This window comes from Chelonoidis abingdonii, chromosome 15 (genome assembly GCF_003597395.2).
Source record: "Chelonoidis abingdonii isolate Lonesome George chromosome 15, CheloAbing_2.0, whole genome shotgun sequence".
NCBI lineage: Eukaryota > Metazoa > Chordata > Testudines > Testudinidae > Chelonoidis > Chelonoidis abingdonii.
The window spans coordinates 592,711-610,335 of NC_133783.1; the positions used below are offsets into that span (position 1 = coordinate 592,711).

General features: G+C 45.9%; 1 protein-coding gene across 4 annotated transcripts in view; it reads left to right on the plus strand.

Annotated features, from left to right (window-relative positions):
- Positions 1-17,625, plus strand: part of ADAM8 (ADAM metallopeptidase domain 8) — a 96,455-nt gene that overhangs the window by 60,316 nt on the left and 18,514 nt on the right. For all 4 annotated transcript variants that reach the window (XM_032796453.2, XM_032796449.2, XM_032796450.2 and 1 more), the window contains exons 11-15: positions 5,978-6,126; positions 6,458-6,635; positions 10,592-10,681; positions 12,576-12,771; positions 13,532-13,631. In XM_032796453.2, the coding sequence (XP_032652344.2) occupies positions 5,978-6,126; positions 6,458-6,635; positions 10,592-10,681; positions 12,576-12,771; positions 13,532-13,631 (713 nt within the window). The remainder of the gene's footprint in view (positions 1-5,977; positions 6,127-6,457; positions 6,636-10,591; positions 10,682-12,575; positions 12,772-13,531; positions 13,632-17,625) is intronic.

Below are 17,625 nucleotides of genomic sequence, written 5' to 3' on the forward strand. Positions count from 1 at the left end.
ATCCTGTCTTCCGACAGTGGCTGCTGCCAGATGCTTCAGAGGGAGTGAACAGAAAAGGGCAATTACTGAGTTAACCATCCTCTGTCATCTGGTCCCATCTTCTGGCAGTCAGATGCTTAGGGACACCCAGAGCATGAGGTTGCATCATGGACCATCTTGGCTAATAGCTATTATTGGACCTAACCTCCATGAACTTACCTAATTCTTTTTTGAACCCAGTTATACTTTGGCCTTCACATCATCTCATGGCAACAAGTTCGACAAGTTAACTGTGCGTTGTGCGAAGAAGTACTTCCTTCTGTTTGTTTGAAACCTGCTGCCTATTAATATCATTAGGTGACCATGGTTCTTGTACTATTTGAAGGGGTAAATAAAACTACCTTATTCATTTTCTTCACATCATTCATGATTTTATAGACCTCTATAATATCCCCCCAAGTCAGCTCTTTTCTAAGATGAATGGTCCCAGTCTTTTCAATCTCTCCTCATGTGGAAGCTGTTCCATAACACCAGTCATTTTTGTTCCCCTTGTTTGTACCATTTCTAATAAATCTTTTTTGAGATGGGGTAACCAGAATAGCTTGCAGTATTCAAGGCATGGTCATAGCATGGATTTATAGAGTGGCATTTTCAGGGCGTTGGAGCTGCTCTGGGCTCCAGCTCCAGGCTCCGCTCAAAGCCCTGGGCATTTTGATATTTACTGTTTTATTATCTACCCCTTTCCCAATGGCTCATAACATTCTGTTTGCTTTTTTGACTGTCGCTGCACATTGAGCAGCTGTTTTCAAAGAACTATCTGCAATCACTCCGAGATCTCTCACTAGAGTGGTAACAGCTGATTTAGACCCTATACTTTTTTGTGTATTGTTGGGATTATGTTTTCCAATGTACATTACTTTGCATTTATCAACACTGAATTTGATCTGCATTTTGTTGCTCAGTTGTAAGATCCCTTTGGAACTCTTTGTAGTCTGCTTTGGACTTCAGTATCTTGAGTAATTTTGTATCACGTGGAAACTATGCCACTTCACTGTTTACCTCTTTTTCCAGATCATTTATGACTAAGTTGAACATCACTGGTCCAAATACAGGTCCCTGAGGGGCACTACGAATTACTTCTCTCCATTTTGAAAACTGACCATTTATTCCCACCCTTTGTTTCCTGTCTTTTAGCCAGTTACTCATTCATGAGAGCACCTGCCCTCTTATCCCATGACTGCTTACTTTTCTTAAGAGCCTTTGTTGAGGGATCTTATTAAAGGCTTTCTGAAAGTCCAAGTACACTATATCCACTGGATCACCCTTCTCCAAATATTGTTGACCCCTTTAAAGAATTCTAGTACATTGGTGAGGCATGATTTCCTTTTGTAAAAGTCACGTTGACTCTTCCCCAACAAATTGTGTTCATCTATGTGTCTGATAAATCTGTTCTGTACTATGGTTTCAACCAGTTTTCCTGGTACTGAAGTTAGGCTTACCAGTCTGTAACTGCCAGGATCATTTCCGGAGCATTTTAAAAAAGTTGGCATCACATTAGCTATCCTCCTGTCATCTGGTACAGAAGCTGATTAAGCGATAGGCTGCATACCACAGTTAGTAGTTCTACAATTTCATGTTTGAGTTCCTTCAGAACTCTTGGGTGAATACCATCTGATCCTGGTGACTTATTACTGTTTAATTATCAGTTTGTTCCAAAACCTTCTCTACTGACACCTCAATCTGGGACAGTTCCTCAGATTTATTACCTAAGAAGAATGGCTCAAGTGTGGAAAACTCCCTCACATCCTCTGCATTGAAGACTGATGCTGTCATGGTACAATCCCCCACTCTGAACTTTAGCGTCCAAAAGATGGGGTACCACCATGAATTCCTCTAAGCTTAATTACCAGCTTAGAACCTGTAGTGCTGCCACCAACCAGGAATTCCAGTGCCTGGTACACTCTGGTCCCCCCCAAAACCTTGCCCGGGGAACCCCAAGACCCAGCCCTCTGGATCTCAAACAGGAAAGAAAACCTTTACCCATCGTTGCCTCTCACAGGCTTCCCCCTTCGTGGTCACCTGGAAGATTACTGTGGAGTTCCAAACTCCTTGAATCACAAACAGAGACGGAAATTCACTCCTCCTCCTTCTCTTTCCCCCTCCCAGACTCTTCCTAGAGAGAGAAGTAATCCTGGCACAGAGAGAATATCACGCCTCTCTCTCCCCTTCCCTCCTTTGCTCCCCACCAAATTCCCGGTAAATCCAGACTCAGTCCCCTGGGGGGCTCACCATGAATAAAAAAACAATGAGGTTCTTAACAAGAAACTTATTTAAAGAGAGAAAACAGTAAAATTCTTTTGTAAATTTAAAATGGAATAAGGTACAGGGTTTTTTTAGCAATAGACCTGGGATACCCTCCCAGCCTAAGTATTTCAAGTACAAATTTAAATCCTTTTCAGCAAAATAACAAAATTTGACTCCTTTCCAGCCAATCGCACATTTGCAGATAAAAAACAAACTAGCCTAGCTCGCTATCTATTTAGTACTCACTATTTTGAATCTATAAGAACCTGTATCAGGGAGATTGGAGAGAAACCTGGTTGCATGTCTGCTCTCTCTGAGCCCCCAGAGTGAACAACCACCAAAAACTAACCGCACACACAGAAACTTCCCTCCCTCAAGATTTGAAAGTATCCTGGCTCCTGATTGGTTCTCTGGTCAGGTGTCAGCCAGACTACTGAACTTGTTAACCCTTTACAGTCCAAGAGATATAAAGTACTTCTGTGCTATTAACTTTTCTTATCTGTTTATGACAGATGCAAAGAATTCATTTAGCTTCTCCACAATGGCCTTGTCTTCCTTGAGTGCACCTTCAGCACCTTGATTGTCTAGTGGCCCCACTGATTTTTTGGCAGGCTTCCTTCTTCTGATGTACTTTAAAAAAAAATTGCTGTTAGTTTTTGTGTCTTTTGCTAGGTGCCCTTCAGATTATTTTTAGCCTGTCTAATTGTACTTTTATACTTATGTTCCTTTCAATTTTTCATAGTAGGATTTGACTTCTGATTTGTAAAGGATGCCTTTTTAACTCTAACTGCCTCTTTTACTCTGTTGTTTAGCCATAGTGTCATTTTTTTGGTCCTCTTACTATTTTTTTTAATTATTTTATTTTTTTGTGGTACACATTTAATTTGTGCCTCTATTATGGTGTTTTTTAAAAATGTCCATGCAGTTTGCAGATATTTCCCTCTTGTGATTGTTTTTTAATTTCCATTTAACTAGCTTCCTCGTTTTTGTGTAGTTCCCCTTTTTGAAGTTAAGTGCTTCAGTGGTTGGGGCTTCTTTAGTATTTTTCTCCCACAAAGATGTTAAATCTAATTACATTATGGTTGCTATGACTGAGCAGTTCACCTATATTCACCTCTTGAACCAGACCCTGTGAGCCACTTAGGAGTAAATCAAGAATTGCCTCTCTCCTTGTGGGTTGAAGGACTAGCTACTTCAAGAAACCTACATTAATGGTGTCTAGAAATTGTTTTTGTTTTCCATCCTGAGGTCACATGTACCCCAGTCAGTATGCAGGTAGTTCAAATCCTCCTTTATTATTGAGTTTTCTATTTCATAGCCTCTCTGATCTCACTGAGCATTTCAAAATCATCGTCACCATCCTGGTCAGATGGTAGAAAGTACATTTCTACTGCTGTAGTCTTATTATTCAAACTTGGAATTTCTATCCATAGAGTGTCTATGGTACAGTTTCATTCATTTAAGATATTTGCTATATTTGACTCTATGCTTTCTTTTACATAGAGGGCCTCTTCCCCATGAGCATGACCTTCTCTGTAATTCCTGTATATTTTATACCCTGGTATTATTGTGTCCCATTGATTATCATCAGTCCACCAAGTTTATGTGATGCCAGTTGTATCAAAATCCTCATATAATACCAGGCACTCAAGTTCACCCATTCTAGTATTTAGACTTCTAGCATTTGTATACAAGCAGTTATACAATTTGTCAATATTTAGTTGTCTGCCTTCATGTGATGTAATTGAATGGGACTTTTTTTTCATTTGACTGTTTCTCTTCAGCTCCTATCTGTACTTTATAAACTTCTATCCTTTCCTCTTTACTAGGATATAGAGATTTCCTTTTAATAGATCCTCCCCTAAGAGATTTCTCTATTTGAACTGTGTGCTCCTCTGCACTTGTTAGTTTTCCCCTAGGCTTTAGGTTGCAAACTCCTCTGTAACCCTTCTGTCCCTCTGAGTTGGCAGTAACAAGGACCGTGTTCAGTATCCAGGGGTTCTGTTTCAATAACACAATGCCAAACCAGCTCGAGCTCCCACCCAGTGACCTGGGAAAATCTTACACACACCCCTAGGCGCCTCGAAGAGGCAATACTTCCCCTCTCACAAGCACAGAGTCTCGGTGTAGCAGAAAAGGTTTAATTACATGAGATAAACAACAAGCATTAAATTGGGAAAACACCTCAACTAGAGTTCATAGACCAAACCATGAGCAAAGGCCCACCCCAGGAAATTGGGCCGTGTCCTTTTCCCTGGGCTCTTGAGTCCAGCAACCCCCAATCACCCACAGTCCAAAAGTCCACAATCCAAAAGTCTCTGTCCTGGGTCAGTGCAGCCCCAAAGTTCGAGAGTCTATCTGCAGAGGTCCCTCCCCCCAGCCCTGGGTAGAAAGGGCACCTTACGTGGTCCGGGCCAACTGCCCTGCCTCTCCGTGGGGTTCTGCTTCCGCCTTCTCCACGAACTGCTCTGCTTTACCAGCCGCTCCACTCTGCTCTCCAGCCATCCTCACAAACTGCTCCCGCTTGCTCCGCCAGCTCTGCTCCACCAGCTGTCCGTGAGCTGCTCCAGCTTCCCCGCAAACTGCTCGGCTCCACTCGCTCCGTGGGCTGCTCCACCCGTCCCACAGCTACTCCACTCTGCCAGCTGCTCTGCTCCACCCAGCTGTCCCGTGATCCGCTCCAGCCATCCCCACAAACTGCTCCACTCCACTCTGCCAGCTGCTCTTTTCTGCCGTATAGCTTCAGGCTCCCCCACTAGTTAGCATAGTACTCAGTGCTCTCAGCTCAGTAATTCCAGCTCTTTAGTGATTTCAACTCTTAGTGATCTCAGCTCATAGTAGGGGAGCCCCAGTGGTAGTGTACCATTAGCCCAAAGTGAGTTCATCTCAGTAACCTGTATCTAGATTCTTAAGGGAATAAAAAAATCACTTCTGACATTCCACAATGGAGAGAGGAGTGGGTGGAACTGGTGCTTCTGGCACCATAAGGCGCCTACACCACCAGGCACAAATACGTGTCCCCAGCCTCTCTCAATTCACTGGGTTTTGGAACCCATGTCCCTTGTCTGTCAAGTACCACCCAACTGAGGTTGAGTCAATTCTGTCACAAAGCAGTCCCACAGCTCCCCATTCACACAATCAGGGTGACAAACTCCACTCCTCCCGCCCCAACAGCAAAGAAACTGGGGATCCCAGAGCTGTCAAGACAGGCGTCCCAGGCTGCCGCTGGGGTAGGTGTGCCTATGCAAATACACTCTCTGAAATTCTTTCCACCAGATGTCAGGGTAGAGCTCATCCTGACTCTGCTTACACCTCTATGACCTTTTTAATTTTACCTGCCAGCAGTCTGGTTCCATTTTGGTTTAGGTGGCCCCATCCTTCCTGTATAGTCTCATCCTTTCCCAAAAGGCTCCCCAGTTCCTAATAAACCTGAATTCCTCCTCCCTACACCATCGTCTCATCCATGCATTGAGACCCTGCAGTTCTGCCTATCTAACTGGTCCTGCACTTGCAAGCATGTCAGAGAATGCTACTATGGAGGCCCTGGCCTTCAATCTCTTACCTAGCAGCCTATATTTATCTTGACATTGAACCAGGCAAGAAACTATGATGATGGACATGGTAGAAACCCTAAGAAAGATAGGACTGAAGCATTTGGTATTCACTAGCCTGGACCCTTCTTGTTGTTGCATAGGACCACAGTTTGAATCCTATAGGAGCTGCCTCAACTGTGGCTCATGAGATGGGACACAACCTGGGAATGTCTCATGATGAAGATGTTGGTGGATGCAGCTGCTTGGCCCCAAAGACTGATGGAGGATGCGTTATGGCAGCTAGTGTTGGGTAAGGAAAACAAAAAGAGAATGGCCATGGGTGTCAGGCATTATTATCCAGTGTACATATTGAGCTTGGAATGAATGCATCAGGCTGGTGCCCCAATAGTTAAGGTACTTGCTTCCATTGAAATCAGTGGTAGCACTCTTATGGACTTTAGTGAGAGCAGATTGAGTCCTCATGGACATTTTCTTCTTCAGCTTTATGTTTTTTGGAAGGTTAGACTCACAGATGTGTTAGATGTGAAGGGGTGGATGGTGTTTTTCAGGTAGTGCTGGTAAATGGAGCTTTTACCCAGAAAGTGCAGTTTGCCATAATGCCTGTTTTTCTTTCCCTCCAGCATGATTTACCCAAAGTACTTCAGCAGCTGCAGTATAAGTGACCTGCAGATGTTTCTAAGTGATCCCCGGACTAGCTGCTTACTGAATATCCCCAAGGCTGATGAGCTGTATGGGGTGCCTGTCTGTGGAAACCAGTTTTTAGAGCGAGGGGAGCAGTGTGATTGTGGGACGCCCAAGGTATGTTGACTCCTACTGGGAGATTTTAAATAAGTGAAGGGAAGCGTGGCAGCAGAACTGTGGATTTGATCTGGAACTCATATGCCCTGCTGCTGCATATGAGCTGACCAGAGCCAGTGAGCTGTTTTTGTTGCTGCAAACAGATTTCCAGAGCCCTGCTGCTGTAGTTGCCTGATGAATAACGCTTCCTTCCTGTGTTCTTCACTCAGTATTGCACATATTTCTGCTTAAAAGTGATTGTGAAAGATGTTTTGCCCCTTGGTTTTGCTTCTTTGTGCTGGATACAGAGGGCCAGAGAAGCTGGTTTTGTTTGTTTGTTTTTAATAAACAGTGGTTTCTTCTGCTTGTTTCAGCTTCACACATGGCAAATCTGGCTTTCCTAGTTGTGTTTGAGGACTTTCTGGTTGACATGGAGCATATGATTCTTACTATGTATATTACAGCAGTGCCTGAAGGCCTCAACCAAGATCAGAGTCTCAGTGTTCCAGGCACTGTGTATACACCTAGTGAGAGACAGTCCCTGTCCCAAACAGCTCACAGTCTCACCAGAGCAGATGGCATACAGTAGAGAGAGGATTTGGACACACAGGCAGAGGCCAGGCAAGCTTAGGGCCAGCATTTTGTTGGGTTTTATTTTAGCATAAACATCCCTCACCCTCAAATGACTGGGGAAGGAGGGAGGGACACTGCCTGGGTCCTAGTGTTCTCTGGAGAGAGGGTTTTGCCCTGCACAGTTCTGGTGTGAGATGTGGTATCACACCTTCACTAACGGGATAGGATGTTGAATCTTTCAAGCCGTCTTCATAAATAATATAGGGCAGGGATGCATTTTATCTTTGTACTGATAAATACTGATATAGCAAAGTGGTGCAATCCCTGCTGTGAACGGAGTTATAGCAGCATCTCCCTCTGACTGTCCTGGGGATTAGCTCTGCCAGTCTTGCATTCTCTCTCCGGTGGTGTCCTCCCCCATCTTCTCTCACTCTGCAGCCTTGCTCACTCCTGGATCTTTACTCTCCTCTTCGTGGCTTGGCCCACCGGCCAGGTCACTAAGGTCCATCCCTTCCGGGGATTTCACAGCCTTTCCAGACCTGCTCTCTGGCTGGTGTCTTCAATGCCCTTTGCCACTCCTCAGTGGGTGATAGGGGAACCCAGGCCTGCCCTCTACATTGGGTTCCATCCCATGGACCTCATAACAAACAGCCACAGTCCTACCTCTTGCTGCCATTTCCGTGGCTTCTTCCTACCTTGCTGGATCCCAGCCTCTTTGGGTTTGCCAGCCTCCAACTCCCTCCACTCAGGGAATGACTGCAGCCTACTTCCCAGCAGTTTTTCCCAGCAACAGCCACCCCGTTCTGCAGCCAGCTACCTGGCTTTATATAGGCCTCTCCTGTTGCTGCACTGGTGAGCCAGTTCCTCTAATTAGGACTTTCTTCTTAGCCTCCAATACAGTAGGTTAATTGGCCCATCTGGCCTCCATTTACCCCTTCCACTTGGATGTGGGGTGAACACCCCATCACAGGTGGTATGAAGGTGCATGTAGCAGTCTCACTTATTCCCATTTCTATACCTACTGCATCTCAGGGCCAAGGCACCCCCTTCAGGGGCATCAGGGAATCAGTGCTCACTCTGGGTTGGTCTGTCATGTATACCGGCTGGCAGCTGGGCAACAGAGCAAGTAACAGGCCAGGCCTCCTATATGAGGACTTGGCAGGCAAATAATCTATAACTCAGGCCTCCTGGCCTAAGGGCTAGTGCTCGACCAGCCCCGAGTGCAGGGCTGGAGTTAGCAGGACCCAGGCCCACCCTGCTTCACTAGGTCCCAGACCAGGGCCCTAGAAACAACGGGTGGTCCTGTTGCGGGGTTGGCAGGGGAACATGGGATCACTGCCTCACTTCCCGGCGCCACAACAGGACCAATGTCTCATTTCCCTGGGCTTCTTCCTACTGGTGTCTGGTGGGGCAGCACTGCAGCCACTAAGAGCTGGTTCCCAGCTCACTTGCCAAGCAGCTCGCTCTCCACTCCCTCTTCGGGTTTCTCAGCCTCCCAGGACAGTGGTTTGCCTTCTCTCCAAACTGGCTCCAGACAGTTATCGCCCACCACAGGCTATCGTAGGCTCCGCTCACGGTTCAGCCCCCTGGGAAGAACTTCTGGCTCTTTCCCTGGTCTGGCTCCAGCTGAACTGCAGGAGCCTACTCTTACACTGCCTGTTCCACCCCTCCAGTTTCTGCGAAGGGGATGGTGCGCGGTTAGCTGAATCCAGCAGGGTGAGTTAATCCCCCTCTAACTCGGAATGAGGCCACTTTGCCTCATTACACCAGTACAGCAGTATCGTTTATTTCGATAACCAAGAAAAAGCGATACTGGTATAAGGCATTTCATACCAGGATAATTTACAAGGCATTGCACGGATTTAACTGGATATCATTAATTTGGTACAGAAAATGTGAGTTCCAGCCCCAGGAAGCCATGAAGGGTGTATATCCACTTTCTTTTCCTTTGAAGGTCCCCTTTAAAGCACAGATCTGCTTTCTGTATGTAACTAGAATTGGTCCAATAAACTGATTCCTTAATCTCTTCACAAGTAGAAGTGCCAAGTTTTGGTTAGTGTTGTTTGTGGGCTCTTATTATTTGCTATTTATGTGCATTTGGGTGGATGCTGGATACTTTTAAATTGTGCAGAAATGCCTCAAAGTTTGTGAATTTTAGCACAGTCAGTCACAGATAATTGTCAGGAATTGTGGCATTAACGCTTAGGGTTGTCTCCAGCCAGTTTCAGGCCAAGCACTCCTGTACATTTTCCCCTTGTTAATAAAAATAACTATTCAGAATGACTCTGTATTCTGTCCATTCCCACCAGTGCAGAGGCTCTGTGCTGCACACTCTGGTAGATAAGACAGAAGTTCCCTCTAGCACTTCCTGCTCAGCTGCCTGTTTTCAGCAGCTGCCCAAATCTTTTGCAGATCTTTGGTATCTTTCTGATTAATGCCAGGAATTTGGTCAAGGAGCACTGACTGCAGAAACCTCTCCAGGCCATGCCTGTCTTCTCTCTCTCTCCTGTAAAAAAGAACAAGAAGTCTCTAAGGTGCCACAGGTGGTACTCATTCTTTTTGCTGATATAGACTAACACGACTAACACTCTGAAATCTCTCTCCTGTGACTCACATCCTTCTTAATGCACCATTTCCGTCCAGTGGGCAGAGGGTTTGGCAATATACCCTGTGCTGCCGGAGCCCTGCCCTCTCTAGGAAACAGTACAGAAGATGTGGTGTTTCACACCTTCCTATGGTGTTTAGTTTGTAATCTTGCGTCCAGGTTTGGATTTAAATTTCTGAACTAGTCAATTAACCAAATCACTCCAGGGCAGCCAGTCTGCAAAGCACAGTCTTTCTCTTCCCTGGCCTGAAAGTCAGCAGGAGGGATATAGCAGCACAGAGTCATCCAAGGATCAATAGGCAGATGTTTTGTTCTCCTGGTGTTCACAGAAGGTTGTTACCTGCTGTTTATCTATTCCTAGCTGCTCCCCCTCATTACTGGCTGTGTCTTCCTGGGAGGGTTCTGGCCTGCTATTCTGACCTCTTTTCTGTAACATGAGGATAACAATACTTCCCCTTCATTGTATAGTGCTTTGGGCCCATAGATAAAACATGCTATAGAAGAGCTAAGGATGATTATAATAACTATGTCCATAGTCAGACGCTAGTAACAGATTCCTGTGTGGGTAGGAATGCCCATACATGTAACTTCACAGTGGTCTCACAGGAGAAATAGTGCCATTTCTGCCCACATCCCCCAGTGGTGCCACACAACAGGAGATGTACACAGCCCTTTTGCAGGAGCCCCCCTTGGTGATGTTCAGAGGGTTGCTGATTTTAGGAGGCTCTCCAGGTGACTCATTGCTCTCATCCCCAGCGTATCCACTCCCCAACCCACCTATGTTGTCTTTGTTTGTTAGGAATGCAGGGATCCCTGCTGCAACGCCACCACCTGCCAACTAAGTGAGGGAGCAGAATGTGCTATGGGAGAATGCTGCCAACAGTGTAAGGTAAAATCAGTCTCCAGACAACATCTGCTGGGAGCTGCTTTGGGGGAGTCTGGCTGATTGACAACTGGGGAAAAGGGCCCAAAGAAATGAAACAAGGACAATTCCCCAGCCCTGCTAAAGTGCCCAGCACATGGGTGCATGAATGTGATATTTCCTGGCTTTATGGTCAGCATATTTCTCCTCAAGGTGAGAGTTTAGGTAAACCTGACACACACATGCTACTGCCAGATTATCGGGTAGAAAGGTATGAAGCCCCTGGGATGCTCACAGATGTGAACAAACATGTCTGGCTTCTCAGGTAACCCCTGGCTATACCAAAGCAACAATACAGCTGTCTGAGTCAAGGTCTTTGTCCCGGGGGTCCCAAAGGCTGCCAGTCAATAGCATTGGAGCCCTAATTAAATGGATTAAAAACTGACTGACTGAATGTAGGCTACGCTTACAGACTAGGGGGGGACTGCTTTTTGGAAAGCAAGGGCTAAGAAAGGGACTTAGAGTTGTGATAGGAACCAGCTGAACATGAGCTGTCAGTGTGATGCTGTACTTAGGGGTATGTGTGCACAGGAGCTGAGAGGTATAATTCCCAGCCCAAGTGGATAGATGAGCTTGCGTTCTAAAAATAGCTATGTGGCCAGGCAGCAGCTCTGGTTAGCCACCGGAGTACAATCCCATCTGACCCCAGGGATACATGCTCTGGCTTCTAGCCTGAGCCACCACCTGCGCTGCTGGAGGCACAATTCTGTTTTTAGCGTACTAGCTTGAGCAGAGCTAGCGTGTATATCTCTACCTGAGCTGGAAATCACACCTACTGTGTAGACATACCCTATGGGGGCGAATGTGATCATTAGCTGTATACGCAGGGGAATATTGAGCAGTAGCAAGAAGATGATGTTATCTCTGCATATGGCATTAATGTATCCTGCATCCAGTCCTGATGTCCACACTTCAGAAAGATTATTGAAAAATTGAAAGGGGTTCAGAAAAGAGCCGCAACAATGATTTGAGTTCTGGAAAACCTGCAGGCCAAGGAAAGACTTAGGAAGCTCAATTTATTTTATTTACCCAAGAAAAGGTTAAGAAGTGACTTGATCACAGTCAATTGGTACCTACATTGGGAGAAGACGTTTGCAGAGGGATCTTTAGTTTAATAGACAAAGGCAGAATGAGATCCAATTACTGGAATCTGAAGCTAAAGACAAATTCAGACTAGAAATAAAGCTCAGTTTTTTAACAGGGAGGATAATTAAGCATTGGAACGGCTGATGTAGGAACATGGTAGATGCTCCATCATTTGTAGTCTTTAAATCAGTACGAGACATCCTCTAGCTGAATCACAAGATATGGTTCTGAAACAGGAATCACTGGTGGCCATTCCTGTTGTTCTGGAAGTCACACTAGATGATCATAATGGTCCTGTCTGGCCTTAACAGCTGTGACTCTGTGCTTAAGAAAAGGTAGCCGAACTCAGTTGCTTCCAGACAACATTGTACAAATCATTAAGGTGAACAGGTTGGGTATGAGTCACTGAGGAAGGGTCACATTACAAGTGGTTGAATGTCTCCAGGCCCAGCTCACATGCTAAGGATGTATTTTCACTTTCCTGGTGCCAGTAGTATTCACCTATGACCATCTGATGTTGAAGACTGCAGGGTAGGGCTTAGCACAACTCCCCAAAGTCACATTCCAACCCCAAGTAGTTCCCTAACTATGGGTCAGACCCTACAGTGGACTTGACTTCAGTGGGACCAGGATCAGCCCTTCCCACTCTGCCAGATCAGCAAGCCAGCCAGGGAATGCGGAAGGCTACGGTGCAACCTGACTGATGGGTACTCACTGACACCATCTGTCCCCTCCCCCACCCTGTTCCTTGGGGACTGTGTTTGTGTTTGCTAAGGTGAAGGCTGCTGGTGTGTTGTGTCGTGCCAGTAAGAACAGCTGTGATCTGCCTGAGCACTGCACTGGCCTCTCAGCGGAGTGCCCGGAGGATGTCTTCCAAGAGAATGGTGTGCCGTGCCAGTATGGGAATGGCTACTGTTACAACGGGGTGTGCCCCTCGCATAGCGAGCACTGCCGCACGCTCTGGGGCGCAGGTAACATGGCTCTTTGCATGCGCTTCTTCAGCTCCATGCTCACAAGGCAAGCTCATGCCAGTGCAGTTCAGTGTGCATCCATTGCTGAGGCTGCAGCACAGAGACTGGGTGCCCAGGTCTCCTTCAATGCTGTCATGGGACATGCACCCACTCATCCCAGCAGTGTGCATGGCACTTGGCAGGCTAGTCGCTGTAACCCAACAAAGTTAAGGGCAGTGGCTTGCACTCTGAACTTTAGGCCACTAGTTTAGCAAGCTACAGATGGACCCAGGCCTGACTAGTTTGGCCTTGGCCTCTCTGTGACTCAGTTTCCCCACTTCACTGTCTGCAGGGCAGGAGGGATTGGTGATGCTAAATCAACCACCCTGGCCACTAAGTTTGGGCACTTCAGAATACAATGTCAGACACCTGAGATTAAAGGCTCCCAGAATCTATGGGTGCTTCTGAAAGTATTGGCCTTAAAGTTTATGAAGAGCTTTGAGATCTTGGATGGAAGGCACTAGGGACAGGCATTATTTTATCACTAGTTCCTGACAGGGGTGATGTGGGTTAGGAGGTGCCCAGTGGAGTGGAGGGAACTGGGGAGCCCCAGAGTCACCTGCCAAAGGAAGAGGGTGGTGGGGGATGTTTTTGACATGCCTGGTGTGGGGGGAAAGGTGGGAAGAGGTGTCACCCCATGAGGTGTGGTGCTGCTCACACAGGCTCAGGTTAGCTTGCCTTTGTGAAACTCCAGTGTCGTCTCTTCTCTGTGTCCCTGCAGAGGCCCAGGTGGCCCCTGATATCTGCTTTGAGTACAATGGCCTCCAGAGGGACTACCTGCATTGCCTGACAGAGAACGGGAAAAGGCCCTGCAGCCCAAAGTAAGGAACTGAAGCGCCCAGTGCCAAGAGTGTGTGAGTCTGTGCATGGGAGTGGAGTTATTGTGAGCTGGTCCGGAGCGGGAAGGAATCTCCTCTGTGAGGAGGTGTTGTCATTGTGAGCTAGTCCTGAGAGGGAGGGGAGGGTATCTGTGGGGCGAAGGTGGAGTCATTGTGAACTGGTCCCATTGGGGAGGGGATCTCTATGGAGATGGGGCAGAGTGACTGTGAGCTGGTCCTGTGGAGGAGGAGATCTCTATGGGGAGAAGGTGGTGTCCCCAAGCTGCAGTTCCAGGCCATTGTGTGAGGGGCCATGCTGCAGCCCTTTGCTTTCAGTGACAGGGCACTTTTTTATTTTAAGCCAGGTCTTTATCTAGGAAGTTTTAACAGGTTTACAAATCCCAGCTATGTAAATATTAGAGACAATACAGTAATCATTACAGCAGTGTTTAGAGAAACACTGTTCAGTAATATAATCATTGAATCTCTCTATTTAGCAGGGTTTTACAATGTTACACTGAGCACCTTTACACTACCCATGACATGTCATTTCTGGTGATTTTATTAAATTCAGTCAAGTCTCTGATTACACACATTTAACAGACCAGGCCTGTCCATCAAATGTTAAATAAAAAACCCCACAAAAATAGCCCAACCATAGATTAATCCATTTTGTCACCCACAATGTTGATAAACCTTATAGGGGCAATTTTATACTTGGTTTCCACAAGAGCATTCCTCCCTGCAATCAGATTTCATATAATGAGCACTCTTGTTTCACGCACTACCTGCAGACCAGGAACTAAAGTGCACCAGGTGCCTTTCACTGTTAGGCCTCATGGCCACATGCATCTTCCTGACACCATTCACCACACTCCACTGGTGGTGCCTGCAAACCTGGCTCCACTCAATCTATCAACTGAACAAGGAGCCCATTCCCACCAGAGTTATCTGCTCCATTGCCTGGTGGTCAAACCCAGGTGGTTGAACCCACGAAAGATCATGGTGGGAGTTCCCTTCCACTCTCCCACCCACAGAGCCTCCATTGTGATGGGTGCCTCCCACCTGTGGTGGGGTGCTCACTTGGACAATGATATTGCTCAGGGCACCAGGACCTCATGAGAGGCCAGACTACACATCAACATACAGGAACTGAGGGCAGTCTGTCTTACATGCAAGGCCTTCCTCCTGCTCATACACTCACTCCATATACAGATAATGTCAGACTATATCACCACTGTGGTTTACATAATAAGGGAGGGGTAAGATCTCATTCCCTCTGCCTGGAAGCCATCAGACTATGGAACTGGCGGATCAGTAACCGTATCATGATACAGACTGCTTACCCTTCCGGATATCCACAACTCCCTTGCAGGCAGACTAAGCAGAGACTTCGTGGCGGCCCATGAGTGGGAGAGCTACAATACAGTCCTAAACAAGATATTTACACAATGGGGAACACCACAATAAGACCTCGTTTTATCCCAAACGAACAGTAAGCTTTCCCTATATTGCTCCACAGGAGCAGGTAATGGCTCCCAAGGTGATGCTCTACTGCTGTCCTGGACAAACAATCTCAGATATGCCTTTTCTCCCATTCCCTTCCTTCCACAGGTGGTAGGGAAGATATGTCGCAATAGAGCCAACAGTATTCTCTTAGCACCCTACTGGTCCAGACACTTCTGATTCATGGAACTTCCGATGATGCCTGTCTGCCCCCCAATTAGGATCTGCCTACTGACCTCCTAGCTAAGGACAGGAGGGAAATCTGGCATCCCAACCCAGGGTCTCTCCACCTCACACCCTGATGTTTGTATGGGCATCAGACAGAACGCTCATGCTTGGCCCCTGTTCAAATTATCATTAACCAAAGTAAGAAAGGTTCTTCTGGAACCTGCTAACTGGCCAAATGGAGACATTTCTTGGCCTGGGCGCAACTCCACCAACATTCTCCAGCCACTGGTCATTTTAGATTAATCTTCTGTCTTTGAAGACCTCGGGTCTCTCCCTTAATTCGCTGCAAGAGCACCTAGCAGTGATTAGTGCATTCCTCCCTCTGGTGGAGGGATGTTCCATCTTACCCACCCAGCTATAGTATGGTTAAACTGACACCTCAATGGGACCTTAATCTCATCCTGTCAGGACTCGCCAGTCCTCCATTCGAACCATGGTGACATGTTCCATGCCCCCACCTGTCCATGACGGTGGCATTTTTTTGGCTGCCACTTCAGCCAGGAGGGTTGGCGACCTCAGAGCCATACTGGTGGACTCTTTTTCACAACAAAAAGGTCCCTTTTCACCTACACCCTAAGTTTCTCCCTCAGGTGGTTTCTGAGTTCCACATCAATCAAAGTATTCACTTACCTCTACTTGCAATAGACCAAACCTAATAGAAAATCACTGAGACATTCTATCACCATTGCAGAAAGATCACATGGACAAGCTACTTCCTCCCAGAAGATTTCTAAGTGGGTTTCGAGATGCATCTTACACTGCTACAAGATAGCAAAAATCTCTCCCCACAGTTCCACAGCTCACTCCATGAGAGTGCAGGCTGCCCCCAGGGCATCCCTATGTGACAAGACACCTGCAAGGCAACTCCTTAGAGTTCTGTTCACACGTTCATGACACACTGCGCTTTAGTTCATGCCTCGGCTGTGGATGCAGCAGTGGAACCTGCAGTGGTGCAAGCATCTTTGCTACAAGCTTCCTCACACCCACCTCTAGTCTGACCACTGCTTGCCAGTCACCCATCGGTGGAAGACACTTAGGGACTATCTCTTGAAGAAGTGGACATTACTTACTGTAACTGGAAGTTCTTTGAGGTGTGTGGTCCCCATCTGAATTCTACTACCTTCCCTTCATCCCCTCTGCTTCAGATCATGTGAGATTGCAATAAGAGGAGGAACTGGACAAGTTTGACCCTCACTGTCTCTTTTATTCTGAGTAGAGAGTATGAGGAGATCTATGGCACATGTGCGGGCCAACAGACACTGCTTGTAAGAATTTCTGGACTCAGGCACATGGCATGCATGTATACCCATGTGTGGAATAGAGATAGAGTCCACACATCTCAAAGAACTTCCAGTTACAGTAAATAACCTCAATTTCTTCCATAGGTTGTTAAAGTTCCCTCCCTAACAGAAAACATTAAAAGAGACCTACAAATACCTCCTTGAATACTTTGTAAAATTCAGCTGGGAAGCCACTAAGGTTTTGGAGTTTTACCACTTTTGATATTTGCTATTGCATCTAAAAGAAGTTCTTCTGTTATTTCTTTATTTAAAGTTTCTTTATCAAGTTTTTTTTATATTTGGCAAGTCTGAAACTTCGAGATATTTTTCAATAACTTCAGAATTTGGAGTATCTGAGGTATAGAGGTTTTTACAGTAAGTAGTAAAAGTAGTACATATTTCTTTAGGGTGTGTAATTATCCTTTACTGATTGTTTTTAATTAGTGAAATAATATTTGATCTTTAATCCATTTAAGCTTTTGAGCCCAGAGTTTATCATATTTGTTCCCTTTTTTCCATAAAACATCTGCTTTGAATACCTAAGAGCGTTTTCAGTGGCATCTGTCATCAACATACTCAATTTCCCCTTCATATTAGTTAGTTGTGGATATGCTTTTTTTGAACCTATATTTTTATGAATGTCTTTTAAACTTTGTATCTCCTGTTCTAGTTTTATTTTTTCTTGAGCTTTCTTTTTTCAGTTGAGAGGTTCTGCTTATAAACTGGCCCCTAAATATTGCTTCACCTGCCTCCCAAAGAAGACCTCTTTTTATATTGTCGGTATAATTTATTTGGAAGTTTGAACAATGGCTGCAACTCGACTTTAGTCCTGGAGAAGTAAGCAGGTCATTTTCTCAAAAAGTGATTTGTAGGAACCATCTCAGCCATCAAATATTATTTCCAGTGGTTCATGATCTGACCATGTAATGGTGCCAGTTTCTGCAGATCTTGTCTGCTTCATTAAGGATTTAGAGATTAACATT